The sequence below is a fragment of the Stegastes partitus genome, unplaced genomic scaffold (genome assembly GCF_000690725.1).
Source record: "Stegastes partitus isolate 25-593 unplaced genomic scaffold, Stegastes_partitus-1.0.2 Scaffold2360, whole genome shotgun sequence".
NCBI classification, from domain to species: domain Eukaryota; kingdom Metazoa; phylum Chordata; class Actinopteri; family Pomacentridae; genus Stegastes; species Stegastes partitus.
In genome coordinates this window covers 1-21,449 of record NW_007580091.1, presented here as the reverse complement: position 1 = coordinate 21,449, position 21,449 = coordinate 1, and the positions used below count along the sequence as shown (strand labels likewise).

Genomic DNA, 21,449 nt, shown 5'->3' with positions numbered 1-21,449 from the left:
ATGATCAGTTGCTGCATCCTTAATTTGAATACATTTATCCTGAACATTGCTTCTTCTTTTTTTGCACATGAGCGCTGTATAATGACAGTTGGTGACACATTTTTCCTTCATCATAAAACCACAGCTCCTATGATTTGGATAATCTATGCTGCAATTTCAGTACTAACGCTGTTTTAAACTGAACATCGTTGGGTTTAAGGCTGTCGACTGGACAAAAGAGAAGCTGCTGCTCTCTGATCACATCATTATTTCATTATCTGACCAAAAAAAATTTGACTTTTGCTTGATAATAATACCAGTCATTAGCTGCATCATTAATTTGATTAAATTCATTCTTGCTCTGTTGTCTGCAGAAGTCCTACACATGTGAGTTTTTTTTTTTAACATTACAAATGTGGCCAAAAAAAACAAACAAAAATGCAATAATTTCGACAGATATGGCGAAATTTTTTGTAAAGACTAATAATAATAATAATAATAATAATAATAATAATAACATTTGGTTACATTCTTAATTGAAATGATTAAATGATTGAATTAATTCTGAGCTGTGCCTATTTTTGCACACTAGCTTTGTCTAATGATAGTTCGTGACTTTCTAAAGCTCCTGTTTCAGTAGTATTGCTGTTCTAAACTAAAGCTCTTTGGGTTTGAGGCTGTTGGTTAGTTCAAACTAAAAGCTGCTGCCCTCTGACTACATTATTCCATTCATAGATCTTGACACTTGTAATCAGCTCCAGTAGCTGCATCATTCATTTGATTAAATTCCATTTTCTTGCACTGTTTTGTGCATATTTTTCTGCAGGTGTGACTGTTGTTTTTTAGCATTACAGGTGTGGAGCAGGAAGCTGGAGTGAGCGCACTGCAGCCAACATGTCCAAACACGCCCGATCTGCAGAAGGGCGCAGCTCCGATCATGTTTCCTGCAGAAAAGCGAGCTGCAGACAGAAGGAAGCCTGTGTGACTTCTGCTTCGTCTGCTCCACGGCGGTGTTTCTGCTGCATGCTGATGAGAGGAAACACGGCAGATAATTCGCGTGTTTTTCCTCGTTTCGCTGCTTCGGTCTCGCGCACTCCTTATATGGGAAAGGAATTAAGTTGCGCGAACAAGGGCGGAAACGCGGCGCGGTGACAGCTGGGTAAAATCCTCCGACATCCAGGAAGAAGGCGACGAAGCCCAGTCTGCTCGGCGACCTGCTCACTGCACACTCCCTCGGCGAGATAACGGACCAAATCACTGCTTGACCAGGTGAGCAGGTGAGCTTCATGCGGTTGGTTTCGCGGTTCGTTTACCGGAGCGGAAAAAAAAACAAAAAGAAAAACATGAAGCGAAACGGAGCCGCAGCGCGCCGCCGCTCCGTCCGCGGCACCGAATCATTCACAAATTATTTATTGAAATCGGTGTGATGCTAACGGAGCCGGTTAGCCTCGGCTGCTGCACCGTTTGTCCGCCTGACACAGACTTTGAACGGTTACGGTTTTTGCTAAACATCCGCCGTCACTTCTGCTTTCTAGCCGAGCGGACGTCGGCTCGCTGCGATGTGTTTTAGTGCAGCAGCGTTAGCTAACAGGGAGGGTGTGTGTGAGGGGAAAATCCAGGAAATACCGAAACAGACAGCAGACACTCAACGACAGGCAGCCACGAATAACCGACGCCGGAGAGCTGACTCACCGTGTCTCGGTCCGGGACGCCAGCATCGTCCAAACATGGACAGTTTATCCGGAGCAGCTAGCTTCCTTATTGTTGCCGATGGTGTTGTGACATATTTAGTATCCCCATGAACATGTTTCCTCATCCCTGAAAAAGCTTTGTTTTACATGTGAACGTTTTTATTAAGAAACGCATTTTATTTATTAGAAACTGCAGCTCTTAGTCCCTCACATTTAACCAGGGTTTGACTCGGAGCTGACAGTTTGTGGGCTAACGGGGGCCGAACTTGCTCGGGACACGGAGTTCTGCGCTACACCCACCGGCTCCGCTAGCTCGCCAGCTAGCTTTAGCCGCTTTTAGCATCCCTGATTGGAACCCGGTGATCCCATTATCAGCAGCGGCTTGGACTTGATTTGTCTGAGCCCACCGGAGGAGCTCTGTGGCGGAGGTCAGAGCTCACCGGCCCGGCTGTGGCCTACTTCCCCCCCTCTGCAGCGGCTAAGAGGTGTGTTTCTGCGGCTATTCCGTCAGAAAAGAGGCTAGAAACGCTGAGCTGGACGCTCCCTCCTTTATGTCTGCACGTCTGGCCCCGAGGCGGAACACAAGCCCTCCGTCAGGCCTAACCCACTTCACCGGCCTGCACGCATTTCTGCCATATGTCCAGCAAAAGTAGGTCTGCTGGCAGGGTTTGCATCGTGCAGATAAAGCTGCAATATAAAAGAAGTAAATAGAAAGGCGTTGACATGCTGGTGGTTCAGCCCAGATCAGCAGTCTGTGGATCCTGACCTGATTGTTGCACCATTTTCCAAAGTCTTTGCTTTAAAGCAAACTCAAACAGACTTGTGCAAAAGCAGTTTTAACAAAGAACAATAATAAAAGCTTTACATGAGAACTAGAGGCATGTGAGATCCATTGAAGTTCACGCAATGCAATTAAAAATGTCACAGGAATGAACAGGCCTGTTAGAGAAATGGGACCTTAAGGCATTTTAAAGCTGAGCTGCTGTGAGTGTGGTTCTCTGGTGGACATCCTGCATCTCTCCTGGTTTCTCATGTGATGTCAGCTCACCTGCTGCAGCACTTTTATTTATACAGTGCTGCTGACAACACAGGACAGCAACCTGAATAATGTTCACATTAGCAGAGCATCAGTCGGCTCTTTGGGCTGTTTCTGTAGCTGATAGTCATAAATATCCAGAGAAAAGTTTGAATCGGTGCTTACAATACATGCTTTTAACTTGAATCACGGTTGCCCTGTTTTACTTTTTATGTCCACTTTTGTTTGGAAATATAAACAGACTTCTGCAAAATATATTTTAAACAATAGGAAAGAATTTAAAATAAGCACAGAGGCGTGTCTTCTTCATACTTACAACAACTTGACCTGTTGCAGTCTGATAGTAAAAATAAATGTAAATTTGTCCAGTGAGGGATCGTTAGAGTTAATATGATCTTGAGTAAGTCTTTCCATCTTAAAGGATGTCGTGCAAATCGTCCAGTCTGGGTTTTGTTGTTGTAATCGGCGTCCCCATAAATATAAAGTGGATGTCAAGCATTAGAAGTACTTTCACCTGATGTTAGCTCACTGAAACGCTGCGTTTGTACTCTGAACTGGATGTTTAATCTCATGAACCTCGTGTCAGCTGCATCGTTTTCACGTTATTTCGGAGTCTAATGAATACAAGATGTGCTCTCAGCAAAGTAAAGTCTTTCTTTCTCTACTTTGCCCACATTGACGCAGCGATATATGTCGTGGGATTCCTCGTTTTCATCCGTTTTAGTTGATAATCTGGGTGACAGACCCCACAAATAGTCCAGCAGAAGAAATGCAGAGAAGATATTGTTCACCTATAAAACCTCAAATAATACAGCAGCTTACAGTAAAACAATCAAGTAGGTTTTCATGTTATTGAGGCCAGCTTTTGTTATATATAGTTATGTAAAACATCCATATGCATAATAAATCACTGCTGCAGATGTCATGTCAGGTGGAGACCCAATAGTTAGCGGTTTAATATGGCTGTATTTGTTATACTTTAATGCTAAAGTTATTATCAGTTGTTATGGTTGAATATTGGTTGGTTATCATCTGCCTCCCTGATCAGAATTAACTCGCTTTGAGCTGCTGTAATCTGAATCATAAGGCAACGGCCAACTTTTTCTAAAGTGCAGTTTGAGGCGTGCACCCTTCAGAAGACAGCAAATGGATCTTAACCGACTCATTTATTGTCCCTCCATCAGATACAGACTAAGGCTGGTCTGACCACAGGATGTGATGAATGCTTCATTAACTGTGGAGCAGAAATGTTGTCGGTCAGAAATGTCGTCTAAATGGTGATGAAGCTGATGGAGTAAATGGAATCTAACAGTGGGAAGCTCTGTTTCTCAATCTGGCAAAAACAAAACAAAACAAAAACCATGATTGCACTCACATGGAAGCAGCTGGCTTTTGTAGTTTGTTGTAGATGTTACTCAGACTGGAGTAAATTCCTCATTTATTGGGAATTATTTCCGCCTACACATGTTTTTACACCAGCGGTTTGGTTGATGTGACTTAAAGCGGTCTGCGGTGTCCATGCTGGTGTGATTCAGTGCAGCGTTCAGGCTTACTGGTGTGTCTTCAGTCGCTGTAAACGCGCTCAGCTGTTTTCCTCAACTCTACTTAAGCTGTAGACTTTGCTTCCTTCACCTCTGGAGCTACAGCTGCCCTTCAGCCGGCACTTTCCTCCCCTTTCACACCGCTTTAATCTGAGGAAAATGTTTCTGAGGGCTGCTCTCATGTCTGTGGAAAGTTCTCTCTTCTTCGTCGACCGATTGATTGATTGATTGATTCTTCGGTCAGCACTCGGCCAGAACACACGTGGTGGCTTCGCTTTAGTGCGTTTTAAGGACAGAAGTGTTAAAGCTGAGCTGCAGTGTTTCCAGTGAAGTGTCTCTGTTACAGTTTTGTACTTCAGCGTTGGTAAATCGGTGTTTTGAGCCGCCTGCCGGACCCTCAGGCGCCGGTTTTCTGGTGTCGGTTGCTCTCGAACACCTTCAGGGGCGACTCCCTTCCTGTGTCGCAGGTGAGTCAGCGCTCAGGTGAGACCAGGAAGTGCCGAAGTCTGAGATCAGCAGGTATAAATGCTGCTAAGACAATGTAGGCCAAGGGCAGAGTGTGTGTGTGTCCTGCTGTGATCCAGTTCATCTCCAGAGAAGTTAATTTACAACTGAATGGGTGCAGCAGGAAAAAGGAGACGTTTAGAAACTGAGATACTGTGTTTGGACTTTGTGTGTCTTTCTTTTTGTTTTCACTGTGTCGTCAGTCTCCTTGTTGTTGATGTAATAGTGCTGATAACACATTTGCCAGCCTCAGGACTTAATAACGCTGCTCATAAGCTGCCTTCAGCTCCCATTATGCTGCTTATTAATACTGGCTTCAGTCAGAAGTGTGAGTCATGACACATGTCAGCCTTCGGGGTGTTTTGTTAGCCTGCTGTGACTAGAAATCTGGATTGACTCTGTGTGCATTGCATGGTTTCAACCTGAACAAACGATCTGATGCAGCTTTACAATAACAGTGGAGAGTGAAGCTTTTTTTTTAGTTCCAGGGTAAATATTTGCCTTCTTCATCAACCTGATTAGCTTTTTTTGATCAGTTATTTAGGACATTGTTATAGGCGAATTATGAAAAATCAGGAAAAGAAGTTTCTTTTTTCATGTGAACAGAATCCAGAAAATGAAAAATACTCACAAAACTAAAACCAGAGTTTTTAATAACAGATCATCAAAATAGCTGCAGATAAATTTAGGACCAAACTAATCATGTCGGCAACTTCTCCGTCCTGAATATTAACGTGGAGGCAACATTTCATCTTCATTTTCTCAAGAACAAGCGTCAGTTTGCAGGTTTTCAGAAGCTGTTGATAGTTTCAGTCGAGGTAAATAAACTTGAGGCTTTATTTTCTTGATAACCTGTCAAATTGTTAATTTTTCTATTTAAACCATGAGCTGTCTGATCCACCAATAAATAACTGACTGATCAGGTACATGACAACATTTCGTCATTAGTTTAGTTCATGAGTTCTTTTAGAAGCTGACTTTATGAGCCACTCCTTGTTTAGTTTGATTTACAAATCGATTTTCCATCTTCTGTTGCACATATTTTTGTGGCTGCTTGACTTAATAACTTGTACAGCGCTTTAATGGACTTAAAACTGGTTTATATACATAAATACGATTGGATAGAATAATCTCTGAATTATTATTATTTGTCAGAAGGTCAAAAATGTGCATCTCAGTCTAACTGATGACCCAAAAGCTGCAAAAACCCAAAACCTGTGAAGCTGTTTTTGCTTGAAAAATGTTCACTGATCAAAATACTGGCTGAATAATCTTCTTACTTTTTGAAAATTGTAATTATTTTTGCACGGTTTTGGCTCGTTTCCTGCCTTTTGTTGGAGCCAGAAAGCTTCGTGCAAACCGGCCTTTAGCTTCCCCTGTGACAGCCAGCGACGTTAGCGCCTCCTCAAGTCACCGGGTACGTCCAGACTTCGCTGCCTCTGTAGTGAAAGTGAGCCGGCAGCAGCGGGTTTATCTTCTCATTAGTGAGAGTGGCCACCGTCGGCCAGGTGTAAGTACCTGAGACAAACTCTCAGCCGGCAGGTGAACGCCGCGTTGGGTTTCAGACGTCTTATGTAACGCTAGCCCGCCTCATTAGGTGTGTGACTGCACCTGAGTGACTGGAAGCTTACGTGGACTCCGATTCAGGTTAGTTAATCGTGTCCTCGACTGGCTCGGACGCAGCAGGACTTCAACTCGCCGTGTAACGTGCTCGCATGTTTAAAAGGCATAGCTGGAATATCGAGGCAGGTCTTCTGTCTGCAGGAACACGTGGAGAGCTGCATACTCAACAGGTTGTGGCCTGCACACAGCCGCCGCCTTATTACTCAACCGCTCTGAAGGAGGAATTCTGAGACTTTTTTCTGCCCTACAGGCGACCAGTGGCCTCCTTGAAGTGTCACATTTACACATTTCAAAGAGTTTATCGTCATCTGGAGCAGTAAAAGTTTAGGGATGCAATAACATTCACAGGTTTGATTAACCTGCTGCTCAAATACGACGACACAAGAACCGTGCAAAAAGTTCTACACTGGAAAGAAAGTGTAGAAATAAAATGCACGTGCAGAAAAAGTTAAGGTCTGCTCACACAAACTGAGGGAGGTCATGTGCAAAACAGTTCTTCTTTATATTCAGTATTAGCTGCTTTTTATTTATTGTCATGCTTTTTCTGGTTTGCTCTGTGATCCTTACACCAATGTGCACAAAATAACCGTGCAGAACATTTGATGTCGGCTCAAAGTGCAGAGTGATGAATGTGATTTTGTTTGTTTGTTTGTTTTTGCACACAATGAGATGAGTTAAGAAAACATCAGGCTTCAAGATGAAACTGAAGAATCTAATGTTGATGGACAGGACAGATGAGCAGAAATACGGTGCTTCTGCAGCACGACTTATTTTTTTTGTCCTTTTTAATCTTTCTGAAGTATTAATCGGGGATTTTTTCCTGCAGGGTTTTTCAGAGGATGCAGGCCAAACCGATCCACCAGCTCCTAAGATTAAGCGCTCGACTGAGGTTAATACTGTTGTGGGGTCTTAGCGAGGGCAGCCGCCACTGTTTTTCTATCAATTAATCAACTTTTTTCTGCCCCAAAACGTCGACCGACAATTTAATTTAAGCGCGCTTTGCTTTGGCAAACTGTTTGCCGTGGCACAGAACTGCATGTCAACACAGTGGATGTGCTGAATAACGGCTGAAATAAACGAGTTTTTGGAGAAAACACTCAGAGCAGGACAGGTTTGCAGCCTGCACATTTTACCTGTTTACATCAGACGTTTGACAGTTACACATTTCAGTCACGGTTTCTGGCTCCAGTCACTCCAAAGGCGAGGAGCACCGCTGTTGTTACCTGACCAGAGAAGCTAATTTTTAATTGCAGTTTTCTTTCTGCGTGTCCCAGGTGTAACGGCGTCCCTGATTAGAAGGCTGGAACAGAAAGTACCGCCTCGCCTCGTGGCCTCAGAACAGCTGACCTCGCAGCAAACACAAAAACATGCAGACAGATACGACAGATTGCGTCTGGTTTGAGCAGAAAGTGACCTGTGGATGCGACCGAGCCTCTGTTGAACGCGTGATGTTTTCTGAAGTCGTTTGGACGGCGCAACAACGAGCTTTTAATGAGATGCTCCTCATTAGAAGCTTAACACAATCCCTTAATGAGCAGCAGTGGGACGCTCGAGCTGCAGCGACGAACAAAAAGCAAATTACAAAAAAACAGTCTTGCAGTGACTCGGTGGAAATGTGGAATAATTTTTAATTCTGCAGCTACTGACGAAGAGACTGAACGCGAGCTTTACTTGATCTCAGAGCTAATTCTAACATATACTGCGTACAAGCGAGTGTTTCTATGACGTGCATCGTCCTGCGTAGGCTTCAAACAGTGTTAAATCCAGTTTCATCGGTTCTGACGAAAATAGTTTAATGTGACGGAAATCTTTCCAGATTCCTAGAATGTCAGAGCAGAGGTCAATTCATGATTTGAACGTGAAACATGTTGAACGTAAAGATGGGCTGAAGGACGGATAACCAGACTGTTACTTACTCGGTAATTTTCGACAATAATTTACTTTAATAAATATATATTAAGTTTAATTATTATCCGATAAGGCAGAAGACAAAGTACGTCTGTTAGAAAATGTATTGCAGATTAGCTGTGACGCCTGGTTGTGCCACCAGGTGGAGCAGTGACCAGAGGAGGGGCTAGAGATGCAGTTTTTTATTTTTTTACTTTCTGAACCAATAGTCAGCAGCGTTATTATATACAATAAGTACAGGATGTGTAATGTGCTGTTCTTTTTAAAACACGGCTACGTGACCTCTATGACAATAATGACCCGCTCACGTCGTCCACTAAGCAAATGAAGCACCGCCTGAGTAGAATCAGACTTGAGTTGAGCCTTTTTTCCCCACAGAAGTCTTTGCCATGAGCTGATGTTGTCTTTCAGGCGACGTACGTGTGATCTGAGCCAATAGGGCAGCTCTCCTCCCGCCGTGGTATAAGAGCTCCGTCACAGTTGATCCCAGTCCCTTTTGATCACATGAACTCTGGTTGGAGGTCCTGAACCTCTTCAGAGTCTCTGTCATGGTCCCATTGCTGCTAAACTCCCACAATGCTCTCTGCTGCCACCATGAGCTGTAGTCTGAGTGACGCCTGCTCTGGTCTCCACAGTCCTTGATCTCGTTCAGATTAAAAGGCTCCAGTAACAGAACGTTGATAACAGCAGCTCTCTCACCCGTTTCTCCGTCTGACAGGTATGGCAGAGTTGGCGAGTCTGGTGCAGCGGCTGGAGGTGGCGGTGGGCCGTCTGGAGTCCATGTCGGGCCCTGGAGGCAGCGCCGGAGGTTCTGCTGGAGGAGGTACCGTGACCAGCGTAGACCCACGAACAACTCTAACAGACTCTAGCATTATTTAGCTCCACTAGCTCAGCATCTTGTTGGACTAGTTGAAGAAAAACTCAGACTAGTCACTCTTTTACAGCAACTAGTGTCACTTTGGTCTAACTAGTTCCAACAGAAGCCTGACTAGTGAACCCATGATCTGCACAAATAGCACACAAGTCCCAGCTAGTCAGTCATTAGTATTTGATCCCACTAGTAAACATTTTGGCTTTCACCAGTTTAACTAGTCAACATTTGTGACCTCACTGGTTGTGTAACTAGTGGATAGTTTGAATTTCACTTGTTGGCAAGTAGACAGCCTCAGTAGTTGTCGAATGAGCTCAAAGGAGGTTTTAACTAGTTTGCATTTTGGCTTTTATGTGGTAAACCAGTGAACTAAAAGAAAAAAACAAAAGTGAATATTTTAGCATCTCATTGGTAAACTAGGTTAGAAAGTTTTTTGGTCACTCGTTAACTCGTGAGATTAATTTAGTAAAGACTTTGAGCATCAGAAGTTGACTAGTGAAGCCTTTAACTGGTTAACTAGTCAGTGTTTTTGCTTTTATTAGTCCAACCAGTGAACATGTTGAACCTCGGTAGTTAAACTGGTGTGACTAGTTAGTGCTTTTGGTCTCACTAGTTAACTGCTACAGCAAACTGTAGGTCACTGGTTAGCTGAATGTCTGTCAGAGCTTTCAGTCCAGAGGGTCACTCGTGTCTAAACAACAGGCGAGTCGTGATGTTGGTGCTGTTAGTGCAGTGTGCTGGTTACCTGGTTGTCACCATCCACCAACCAGCTGTTAATGAAGCATTTTCTTTTGCCCATTAACGGAGGTGCAGATTGCTGTCGGTTAGAACCACCGTACTAGTCGCACACCAGACTTTAAAACTTCCAGATGAATTTTCTGACTATTTTAACCAAATTTGAATCTGAATTTGAAGTTCCTGGTTTTCTTCTCAAACCTTTGACTGTCTGTTGCCGTCTCCAGCTGTGAGCGCCTTCGTGGAGGCCTTTGACGAGATCATCAGCGGCCCACTGGCTCAGTACCTGACCCTCAGCCAGCAGATCGGAGGCGACGTCCAGAAACACGTAGGTCACAAACTCTGACACTGTGTGTTTTAGTGGAACTGAAAAATCAACCAGAAGTGTTACAAGCGTTGAGTTTGGCGCCTGCATGTTGTTGCTCTTCCAGGCAGAAATGGTGAAGCAGGGATTCATCAACCAGAGACAACTCCTCCTCACAGCCTCGTCCTCCCAGAAGCCCTCTGATGTGAGTGAACGAGAACCCATCAATCAGATAACTGAGTTTATGAGCTGCTTTATAGACAAATAATAGATCAGTTATGTGCCTTCCATCAGCCGGGAAAATCTAAAGTTTTTTTTTTTTAAAACAATTAAGCTTTTGTGTTTTTGTGCATCTGTGAACCTTGAAAAAGAAGTTGTGTTGAAGAAAAGTGTTCGCTGCAGTTGAATTATCCATTTGTAAAGAGTTTTTTTTTTTTTGTCATTCTCAGACTGAAACAAAAGAATGTTTGAGTCGAAAATCTTTTTTTTTTCTTCCCTGCAATTGAGCTTTTGACAATCTATCATGTGAGTAAAAGGTTTAACCATGAGATGTGTCATTGTGCACAAGACGAGGGGTATTTCTATCTAAGCACCTCTGATCTTTGGAAATAAAACGTTCATCTGGGCAACTTGGAATGATCCCGTCCTGCTTGAGCCAAATTCAGGCATAAAAAAGAAAGGGGTGTTGAGGAAAAATAAATATAAATGTTGCGGAAAAAGGATTTTTTTTGGTCAGATTTTGTTAAATTTTTGCACGTTTTTAAACTAGTAAAAGTTTTAGACCTTGTAAAACTGGTCGAAGGATCAAAGGATCTGTGTCTTCTTGTCTCCCGTCAATCAGTTGTAAAAGTCTGTTGAATTATCCAGAGTTTTTTTTTTAAATTGTCGGTGTGCACAAGAAGGCATCGGGCTGGTTTTCACCATCTGCCTTGTGAGTAAAAGGTTAAACTGGGAAACTTGTCGTCTTGTCTCCCCTCCAGACCGTTTCAGGCAGAGAAAGGAGAGATGCTGAAGTTCTGTAAAATAATTTTGCACAATAAGTCATTAGACTGAAACAAAAGAATGAAAGAAAACTCTGACTCCAGTCACTGATCTCTGGTCTGTTCTCCTCCAGACGGTTCTCACCAGCCTCCTGCAGCCGGTGTCCAAAGCCATCCAGCAGGTCCAGGCGTTCCGCGAGCAGAACCGCAGCTCGCCGCACTTCAACCACCTCTCCGCCGTCAGCGAGAGCGTCCCCGCCCTCGGCTGGGTCGCCATGGTGAGTCCGGTTGGTGCGTTGCTGGGCCGTGTGCATGCGTGGATGGACGGGTGAATGAACGAGCAGACGACAGCCGGAAACAAGCCGCTCTTTGATTCTGCTGACGGTTTGTTGGCCGACGTGAGCCCAGCAGCGACAGAGCGGCTCTGTTGCTGCTGATGATGAACTCATTGTTTGCTGTTGCTGTGACTCTGATGAATAAAACAGCAGCTTTTCAGTGACACATAATAGACGCATTCATCGTCCTGCTGCTGTTTCGCAAACAAGTCCTCAGAAACTTTGCTGCTGTACACATGCTGCAGGAATTCACTTGACTAGAGCTGGATCAGAAGATTTATTCACTGATTACTGTAATCTCTGGACTACTGGGGCACCTGAATATCAGCCACACCCACTGACTCTAAAAAGAAAACCAGGTGTGTTCATATCCAGGCTGCACTGGTCTCTAAGCTGCAGGTGTCCACGTTGGAACATGAGATATTTACACAGAAAGATGTTTTAACCTTTAATTAAATACGTAGCGGTAACGTACACAGATACGTACCGTAGAGGCTTTTTTCTGAACACTTCCTGTAACACGGCTGGTTAAGGAAATAAAACTCCAGCAGCTACCAGGAAAAGTCACTGATGGCTATCTTCATCTTCCTCCTGCACTAAAACCACTAAAGTCGTCTTCTTCAGTGTCTTCAGGAGCTGAACAGCCTCAGAATCACTTCATCACTTCCTCAGTCTCTCTGTCGTCGTCGCTCTCAGCCTCACTTTGGTCTCGAGGTGAATTCGTACAAATCCATAAATTAGCCGCATCGTTGTTTAAGCCGCAGCATTCAAGGTGTGTGAAGAAAGTAGCGGCTTATAGTCCAGACATTGCGGTAATACGTTCACGTCTTGTATTTTCAGTCATGTTAAAGTAGATGTTGTGACCCAGAGTAGTTGTTTCCTCCAGTTTGCAGTCTTGATGTAAAGTTAATTCAGCCAGAAATTATGAAAACAGAAAAAACAGTTCGCTTTCTGACTTTCCAGCGGCCCTCTGTGGCGCCGCGTCCGGTCGGGAAACCGGTGAGATTTCATCAAAATCGCTTTATTCTATATGTCGCGTTAAAAAATGTACCTAGAAAATGTTGACACGAAGCAGGTTTTGTGGAAAACAAAAAGAATGCAGTGTTCATACAGAGCAGAGAGAAGAAACAGCATGGAGACGAATAAAACTCTAAATACAGCTGAAACCAGAAGTTTACATCCACTGTAGAAGAAGACATAAAACCTTTTCTTTCTCACTATCTGACATTAAATCAGACTGTTTCAGCTCAGTCAGGATCACCAACATTATTTCTATTTGCTAAACGCCAGAATAATGAGAGAGAGAATTTTTTATGACTTTCTTCAGAGTCAGAAGTTTACATCCACTGACTATGTGGGAAAGGCCAGATGATGATGTCATGGCTTTGGAAGCTGCTGATAGGTTAACTGACGACATCTAACTGGAGGCACACCTCAGACACGACAACGTGGAACATCTGAAGAAATGATGCATCTGTGATTGTTTGCAGGCTCCTAAACCGTGTCCCTACGTCAAAGAGATGCAGGACGCTGCCATGTTCTACACCAACCGTGTGCTCAAGGACTTCAAGGAGAAGTGAGTGACGCTCCATCACATCCACTTTCTGTTTTAGAAGCACAACGAAGTGCTGCGTTTAAACTGTGTCGTATGTTTTAGAAACCTGTTAACGTCCGACAGAATAAAAGGGCGAGAAGGAGCTTTTAAACGCAGCCAGGCCATCCTCTCAGCCCATCTGTCCTCCGTGTTCCCCGTGGTTTTCCTGAGTCAGCGCTGACGCATGCTGGTCCTGTATTTAAACTTTTAAAAATAAAAAAAGCCTTTGTGTTTTGGAAGCAACTCGGAATGAAATTGGCCTCGTTCACGCTGAGCAGTTCGTATTTAAATGTCTACGCAGTGGATTGTAAAACGAATACAGAGCAGGCAGCTGGTGCAGAAAGAAACCTGGAAACAAGAAGAAATGTCGCGTTCTATTTTAAGGAGTTAATCTCCGGTTCTGCTCGGTGCATGCGAAGCAGAACAAAGAGAAGGAAGAATAAAGAAACATGAAGTCGTGTGTGTTGCTTGCAGGGATAAGACGCATGTGGACTGGGTGAGGGCCTACATCAACACCTGGGCCGAGCTGCAGAACTACATCAAACAGCACCACACCACCGGACTGGCCTGGAGCAAGAGCGTGAGTTTCCTCCAGAGTCTCTCTGACGGGTCGCTTCAGACGGCATGTTGCTGCACAGAGGTTATTTACATGTCCTTTAGGAGCCAAAGCGAAGTTCTGGACGATCTTTTAGCAATTTAATGTTTTCAGACCTTTTGAATGTTTTTATTTTTACCCTCAAAAAACTCCGTCTTACACGGAAACCATTTCAGGGGTTTAATACCTCCAGAAGATTAATTCCTCCACTAATGAAATTCTGACCTGACTTTTTTTTTTTTACTTAAGTTATGAACCTACAAAAAAAATCTATCTGTGAGCAAGCTTGTTTTAAATAGTTAATTTTATTTGTGTTTTTTGTGTTTTTAATTTAATTTTTATTTTTTTAGTTTCTGTTTATTTTCTTTTATGTGTGTATTTAGTGTTTAAATGTTTGTTTGTTTGTTTTTTTTATTTAGTTTTCTTTTCTGTTTTTTTTAAATTTATTTTAAAAAAAATAAATTTAGTCTTTTATTTTAATATTTCATTTTATTTAATGTTTATTACATTGTTTTTCTTTTTAGAATATATTTTATTTGCATTTTTTAATTACATTTTTAAGTTTCTGTTTGGATTTATTTTATTTATGTATTTTTATGTTATTTAATTTTTTTTAGTTTTTATTTGATTCTTATGTTTTTTTTAATGTATTTTTGTACGATTTTATCTTTTATATTATTTTAATATTTCATTTTATTTCATGTTTATGACATTGTTTTTTGGGGGTTTTTTTTTACAATATATTTCATTTAGTTTTGTTTCTTAATTTTATTTTTGCTCCAGAACTGTCTCTGTGCTGCAGTCGATCCACTGTTAACCTGAAACTCTGAATTTTAAGCTTTTACATGAAGAAAAGTTTCTACTTTTGTCCTTGGTGGACTTTAAAATGTCGAGTCATAGCAGCTGTCAGCCGACCAGTTTTCTGCGTTACAAATTAAACTGTGTTTCATGTTTTCTGGGTGTTCAGTCGTGCCGGTTGAATCGTGTGCTCCTGTTTCCGTCCTCAGGGTCCCGTGGCTTCGGCCTCTGCGGCTCCTCCCAGCGCTCCCGCCGGTGGAGCTCCTCCTCCGCCTCCTCCTGGACCTCCTCCTCCCCCCATGGACCTCAGCACGTCCGGCGGCGACTCGGGTTCTGACAATCGCAACGCCCTGTTCGCCTCCATCAACAAGGGCTCCGACATCACCAAGGGTAGGACTTTAATCCTCTCCACAGCTTCTGCCGGTTCTGGTTCCAGTCTGAGGATTTGGGCAGTTACAGGAACTCACAAGTCACCAAAAATAGGCTTTTTATATGAATTAATAAAGGTGAGACTCAAGAAAATCCCACGAAAAGAGACTCTTCTGGTCCCTCTCTTATGTTTGAATTGGATTTCTTCACCATACATTATAAAACTAACACAGAATAGAGTCGCTGTTTTCATCTTTAACTGCAGATCTTTAAAGTGCATCAAATGCAGGCAGAGCTGAGTCCATGGAGCTGTTAGCTGGATGATGAAAAGTTAAGACTCACCTCCGGCAATATTCCACATTTATGAACCTTTTCTTTGACTCATGTACGAAGCGAAACACGACTAAAGACGAGCAGAAAGCAGACGTTGGATCGGAGTCGTCTTCGGACTTTAGGACAGACTTTAAACTCGTTTCTGCCCAGTGGAGGCCGTGACTGTCGGCTGGGTTTTATTAGAATTTATTTTTTTTAAAAAAGGATGTTTTCCAGTTTGAGCAGATGACAGAGAAGAGCTGCTGTTTAAAGTTTCAGATGAAGCGAAACGTTTCTAATCTTAGAGTAAACCTTTAACTCGACAGATGCAGAAACCTGGTGAACAAAGAGAGTCGGATTCAGGTTTTGTTGACCTCCTGGTTCACCTGATGCTCCTCGTCAACACGTTTATTTCTCTTGTGCGTCGAGCTGTTAAATCTTCGCACCGCCGTCGTGCTTCTGATGTTTCCAGCTTCCAGACGATGTCGGCTACACAGTTTAAAAAAACAACAAAAAAACAGAAACGTTGACATGATTATTTACTGTCTTTACAATCAGACATAATTAACATATCTCGTCAACATACTGGCTTTAATTGATCTTTTAAATGTAAATATTGATTTCTATTCTTTGGTTTCTTTATTCAGATTGTTCCAGAAACTGATTCCTTTCACAGAGACACAACGCTCCGTCACGTTCACCTCGTTTAAATGTTGTTTAAACTGCGTTTGAACTGAGTTTAAATCTGATGAAGCGACTCTTGAACGCGTCGGTGAGTCTCCGTCTCTTTGCCCACTGCAGGCCTGAAGCACGTGAGCGACGACCAGAAGACCCACAAGAACCCGAATCTGAGGACTCAGGGGGCCGCTCCGGTTCGTACTGGACCCAAACCCTTCAGCTCCCCCAGCACCCGACCGGCCACCGCCACCACCCCCGCGACCCGCACGCTGCCCCCGGTGTTTGAGCTGGATGGCAAGAAGTGGAAAGTGGTGAGTTCTGTCTTTCTGTAGAGTTGCTTTAACAATAATGGAAACGCAGAAATCCCAGCTTCAGTCGAGTGGAAACAGGAAGTACTGAACATTAAACTAGGTCGTGTTACACTGATTCACTGGCTGCATCTTAAACAGACCTCAGTGCTGCAGCAGGCTGCTAATGAAGCACTTACAACACAAACATCTGTATTTTTGTAATATTCTCTCAAAAAAAAAAAAAAAAAAGTAAAAGTGTGTTGAAGTGCAGCGTTTAGAGAGACGCACTGTGCTGATGTGCAGTGAAAAAGGTTTGTGTGTTTTCTGGGACAAACACTAGAGTTTGGACGACTAATTAAAGTCATTAATCGACGACTAACAGAAAGTTCAAGTTCAAACCAAAGCGATAAATCTTCAAACTGACTTCATGTAAGAAACAAAGCTACGAGCAGGAAGGAAGGCGTTTACAGAGTGAAGAGAGACGTTCCTCTGGTTGGATAGGATTTGGGGAACTGCTGCCACCTGAAGGTCTGGCAGCTTATCAGTGTGCTGAACAGAACACCTGTGCAGGCAGGTGTGGAAGGATGTTTTTTCTAAAAACGAGGTGGTGTGTAGGGGGGAGGACATTCAGTTTTCTAAAAACCCTGCTACATGTGGACAAGGCCTGAGTCTGCGTCTCCACCAGCCGTCTCCTCTTCACTCGGTTTGTTCTTAAAACGATCCGCTACAGATCGCTTTACTCAGGAGCGCACAACAGCTACACGACTTGTTTGACACTTCAGGCAGGAACAGACTGAAAAGAGCCACGGCGAAGTGAAAACACGAGTTTCCACGTCGGTAGAGCGACGCCAGAACACCTTCATGATCATCGTTCACTCGCTCGAATGCCAGTTTGGTCTCCGTTTAAATCAGTCGGTGGGATTTTAAATCGACCGCAGAGGAGATGAAGACGTCAGACGGTCTCTGAAGCGAACACTGATGCCATAAAACTGCATTATTTCAGCAGTTTAGGTTATTTTCGTTTACGATTTGCACTTAAATTGAAAAAAAAATCATACGATCAAGTCAACAAGAAGAATGATAGTCGACCAGTCGGGCACTAACTAGTTAAAATCGATTCGTCCTACCAGCCTTAAGCACATGATACGAGCATCCTTTATTAATCCCAAAGCAGTGAAATCATTTACAGAAGTGCTGTTGATGTTATTAAAGGCATCGAAGCTGCTTTGTTTAACCAGAAAGCCGCCAGAATGAGTCGCTTTACTTTCATAAAACTGCTGATTTTTTTTACCAATGTCTCGTTTCTGTATGTGCTCCAGTGTTCTGTCCTGATTTAAGCTGACGTTCTCTGGTTTATTTATTTTCTGTGTTTTCACGTGGTTTCGGCGTGCAGGAGAACCAGGAGGGAGCGCTGAACCTGGTGATCAGCGACACCGAGCTCAAGCAGGTGGTTTACGCTTACAAGTGCAACAAGAGCACCCTGCAGGTCAAAGGCAAGCTCAACTCCATCACCATCGGTAAGGACACACAGATGGCCGCTGCTGGGCCAGAAACCAGTACAAGGTGCTGGTTAGAACTTTCTCTGGGTCGGATGAACTGGGTTACTATTTCTGACATGAGGTCCATGCAGGAATAGCAGAAAAGAAATCCAGAACGTGCCTGAGAATCATCACATCTGCAAGACGTTGTTCAGTAACGCAGTCAGACGTCAGCTGCTAACGGCTAACTGTGCTAGTTGTTCATGTTCCGGTTGAGCAGAACAATATTATTTTTATTATTATTATTTTATCCTATTCTAAATCACTTCATTAATTTATTCTTCAACAGAGACTCCAGGAGATTTTAGACATTTAACCTGATTAATTTAAATTTTAAGGCCCTGCTGTATTGATAATTTTAATTAACGTGACTAATTTTGAACAGAAATTATTACAAATATTCATGAAAACCCAACAAACCCAAGACTTATTTAACTTTAGTTGTGGTCACAAGTGTTTTTTTCTGTGTTTGTGTGATTTTAGATTATTAATAATATTAAATTCTATTTTTTTCTTTGACAGAGGAGGTTATAACTCGACTAATTCAGAATTTAAGTTATACAAAAATACATGAAGTCTCACAGATGCTCCGTGAACAAGCTCATTTTTTACTTTCATTTTTGTTGTATTTTTATATGTGCTTTTTGAAGTTTTAGATTATTATCATTCATGAATAAATAAGCAACAGAGACCACAGAAGGTTAACCCGACTCATTTTGAATTTAGTTACCACAAACCTTTAGCGGCTAAATAAAACAATCCTGGAAACAACACAGTGATTAAGGAGAGCTGGCTGCTGTGGTGGTAGAAGAGTCTGAATGTTTGTCGTTTTTACCTCCAGACAACTGTAAGAAGATGGGGCTGGTGTTTGACGACGTCGTGGGCATCGTCGACGTCATCAACTGCAAAGACGTCAAGGTCCAGGTGAGAAGCTAAACTACACGCTGTTGAAAGAGACTGAAACAGAGAGAACAGGCTTCACCGTGGTGGTCGCGTTTGGACGCTGCTCACCGGATTCGTTTCGTCCCATGAGAGGCATCGGTTGTGAAGTTCGGAGGCAACGAACGCGTCACGTCGCGCTGCTCAACGAGTCTAACTTGTTGTCCGTTTGCAGGTGATGGGGAAGGTTCCAACCATCTCCATCAACAAGACGGACGGCTGCCACGTCTACCTGAGCAACGACTCGCTGCAATGTGAGATCGTCAGCGCCAAGAGCTCCGAGATGAACATCCTGGTCCCCCAAAAAGACGGAGAGTTTGTGAGTGTCGCGGTTCAACATTGAATGACACGTCTGGGGCTTCAGATAGTGTAACATCAAGTCCAGTTTATTTATGAACCGCATTAAAACGACAGGAGTTGAACCGAAGAGACGAGACAGAAACACACGGTGACCACAAGAAAGAAGTCAGGATGTGGAGCTCCACCTGAATCAGAGATGTTGGTCTGCAGCAATAAATCTAAACTTTCTAAAGTCTGACCAGCTGCTAATGAAAAGATAAAGACCTGAGGAGGTCAGGGAGAGCTTTTTTTCAGATTTAGTTGATTATATGTTAATTAACCGACTTTGACAAGAAGTCAAACCAGCAGACGAAGTCGGAGCCGTGTTCTAACAACGTGTGACTAAATAAATGACAGACCTGTGACCTTAAATGACCTTAACCTCTCTGCCTCTGTGTTTCTTAGACGGAGCTCCCGGTTCCTGAGCAGTTCAAGACCGTCTGGGATGGAAAGAAGCTCGTTACCACATCAACAGAGATCGCCGGGTAGACGGGTTAAGATGGCCGCCCCTCCTCGACACCATCCCCACCAGACTGATCGACGCCCCACCAGCTAACTGTCACACTGTAGACTGAGATTCGGACCTCATGAGTTCTTTCTCCTTCCCTTCCTCCTTATCAGCCAATCACAGCTTCAGCTGTTCCTTCTGTAAGCCAATGAGAGGACTGCTCGCTTTATCTGGAGCAAATCCTCCAGCCAATCAGCAGGGAGCAGCTTTGTCATTGAAATTGGTTTTCCCCCCGCGAGCACTTTTCGAAAACATTCACGAGTTTTGCCAACAGCTGGGATGCTCTGTATCATGTTTTGTATCTATCTGGATAATGCTGAGCTAAATTTAGCACGTAGATTAGCCAACAACAACAAAAGCACTGCAGCCAATCAGGCTCTTCATCATCAGGATGCTTCTTGGTTTCTGCTCTTCCTGGTCAGGGGGGGCTGCTGTTTAAGTTGTGCCCTGATAGGTTGTCTGTTCCATTATATGCAATTCACTGGTGACGCACTCGTCAGAACAAAAGCCCTTTTCCAGAAGATAACGGCTTCCATATCACCTCCACTGGTGTCGGCTGCAGCGATATTAACATTCATCGTGGATAATAATGTTAAAACGTAACCGTCAGCACTCTGAGAGCACACGCATAGGAGTCAGAATCATCACCAAGCTCCATCTAGATGATGTCGGAACAGTTTCCATGTGCTTTCCCTTAAACCCGCACATTCCCAGGTGTTAAAAACATTCCACGTCAGGAGGCATGTCAGAAAAGTTTGCGATAAAGAGCAAAGAGATGTTTGCACAAAGTGGACGAGAAATGAGACGACTGAGGGAGATAATCGGTGGTAGTTGCATCTTCACCTCAGTCTCTAGATTGGAATAATCATCTGTATAGATATGAATAAATAATGAATAGTCTTTAAATATTAGCCCAACCATCATCAGCGACTCTTCTCGCCGTGTCTGCACTCTCTGGTTCCCTTCAGCTCTCGTAGCTGAGGAGCTCTTCGCTCAGTTTTCTTTTATACTGTCTCTTTTTCTTTTACCTCTTTTTATTTTTATTTTTGGGTCCAAAATCAGAAATCTGCTCATTAGTACTGGAGACATCATTAAAAATGTTGCAATAAAATCTGTGTGTTTGGTGTCTTTATTGGATGAAATGTGCAGAAGCATCATTTTACAGGGAAAAGGCGAATTTTATTCTAAAAGCCCTTTAAAACCAACACAACATGTTGATACAAAGAAAGTTTAGAATGTTTGATCAGAAGATTAAATAATATTCACAGATGATGAACAGTTTTCTGCCAGCATTCCTGTCTCATAGCAGCCCGATTCATCCTCATACATCTTTGTTTTTATAAACTAAATGAGGTTAGTCTGTTGAACTAATGTTAGCGTTGGCTGGTTTAGCTGTTGGCTTCCTGATGAAGGTACTTTTCCACCAGAAAAAACTCAAAACACCTTCAATGATAGCAAAGATCCAGATCACAAACTGGAAAACACGAAACTGAAGAAGAAAGACGACGTTTTGCTGGTTATTAAAATTATAATATCCTGAACCTGAATAACCTCTATCTGCTGTACTGATGAAGTTCTGAGGCTCAGAAATGATGGAAAAAGTCCATTAAAGTGATCAATCTGGACCCTCCTCTGTGGAACTCTGGAACATTCACAGTCTGAGGGTAGAACTCTGCACGGCTTCATTAAATACACTAACGTTATTGCATAATAATACTAGATAATAATAATAAAAATAAAAAGCAATTTATCCTTAAGTACTAACAGTGTACAACAGACTTGACAGTAAATCAACACAAAATATAAAAATGTGTCTATGCGGTCTTTTTGCATTGACATCAGTTACCATGGTGATTTATCAGGTTCAAAAAGATCCACTGTCATAACACTGACTCCTCTGGTTTTAGACGAAACAGACCTCACTAAGCCATTTATTAGGGTCCGAGCACCCAAAAGGGTGCGAAGACCCTATTGGAACTGCT

The 21,449-nt window shown here is 43.0% G+C and overlaps 1 protein-coding gene across 1 annotated transcript; it reads left to right on the top strand.

Annotated features, from left to right (window-relative positions):
* The first annotated feature begins 1,109 nt into the window (after nucleotides 1-1,109).
* cap1 (CAP, adenylate cyclase-associated protein 1 (yeast)) lies at nucleotides 1,110-20,578 on the top strand. The gene is made up of 13 exons (XM_008304944.1): nucleotides 1,110-1,248; nucleotides 9,001-9,105; nucleotides 10,116-10,216; nucleotides 10,320-10,397; nucleotides 11,307-11,450; nucleotides 12,998-13,083; nucleotides 13,576-13,681; nucleotides 14,704-14,884; nucleotides 15,977-16,164; nucleotides 17,537-17,660; nucleotides 18,523-18,605; nucleotides 18,796-18,939; nucleotides 19,365-20,578. The coding sequence occupies exons 2-13, from the start codon at nucleotides 9,003-9,005 to the stop codon at nucleotides 19,446-19,448; spliced, it is 1,422 nt and encodes a 473-aa protein (XP_008303166.1). The 5' UTR covers nucleotides 1,110-1,248; nucleotides 9,001-9,002; the 3' UTR covers nucleotides 19,449-20,578.
* The last annotated feature ends 871 nt before the right edge of the window (nucleotides 20,579-21,449 follow it).

Coding starts and splice junctions, on each gene's coding strand:
- cap1 (XM_008304944.1), top strand. CDS start 9,003: ATGGCAGAGTTGGCGAGTCTGGTGCAGCGGCTGGAGGTGGCGGTGGGC. Junction 9,106..10,115: donor CGGAGGTTCTGCTGGAGGAG/GTACCGTGACCA, acceptor TGCCGTCTCCAG/CTGTGAGCGCCTTCGTGGAG. Junction 14,885..15,976: donor GGGCTCCGACATCACCAAGG/GTAGGACTTTAA, acceptor TGCCCACTGCAG/GCCTGAAGCACGTGAGCGAC.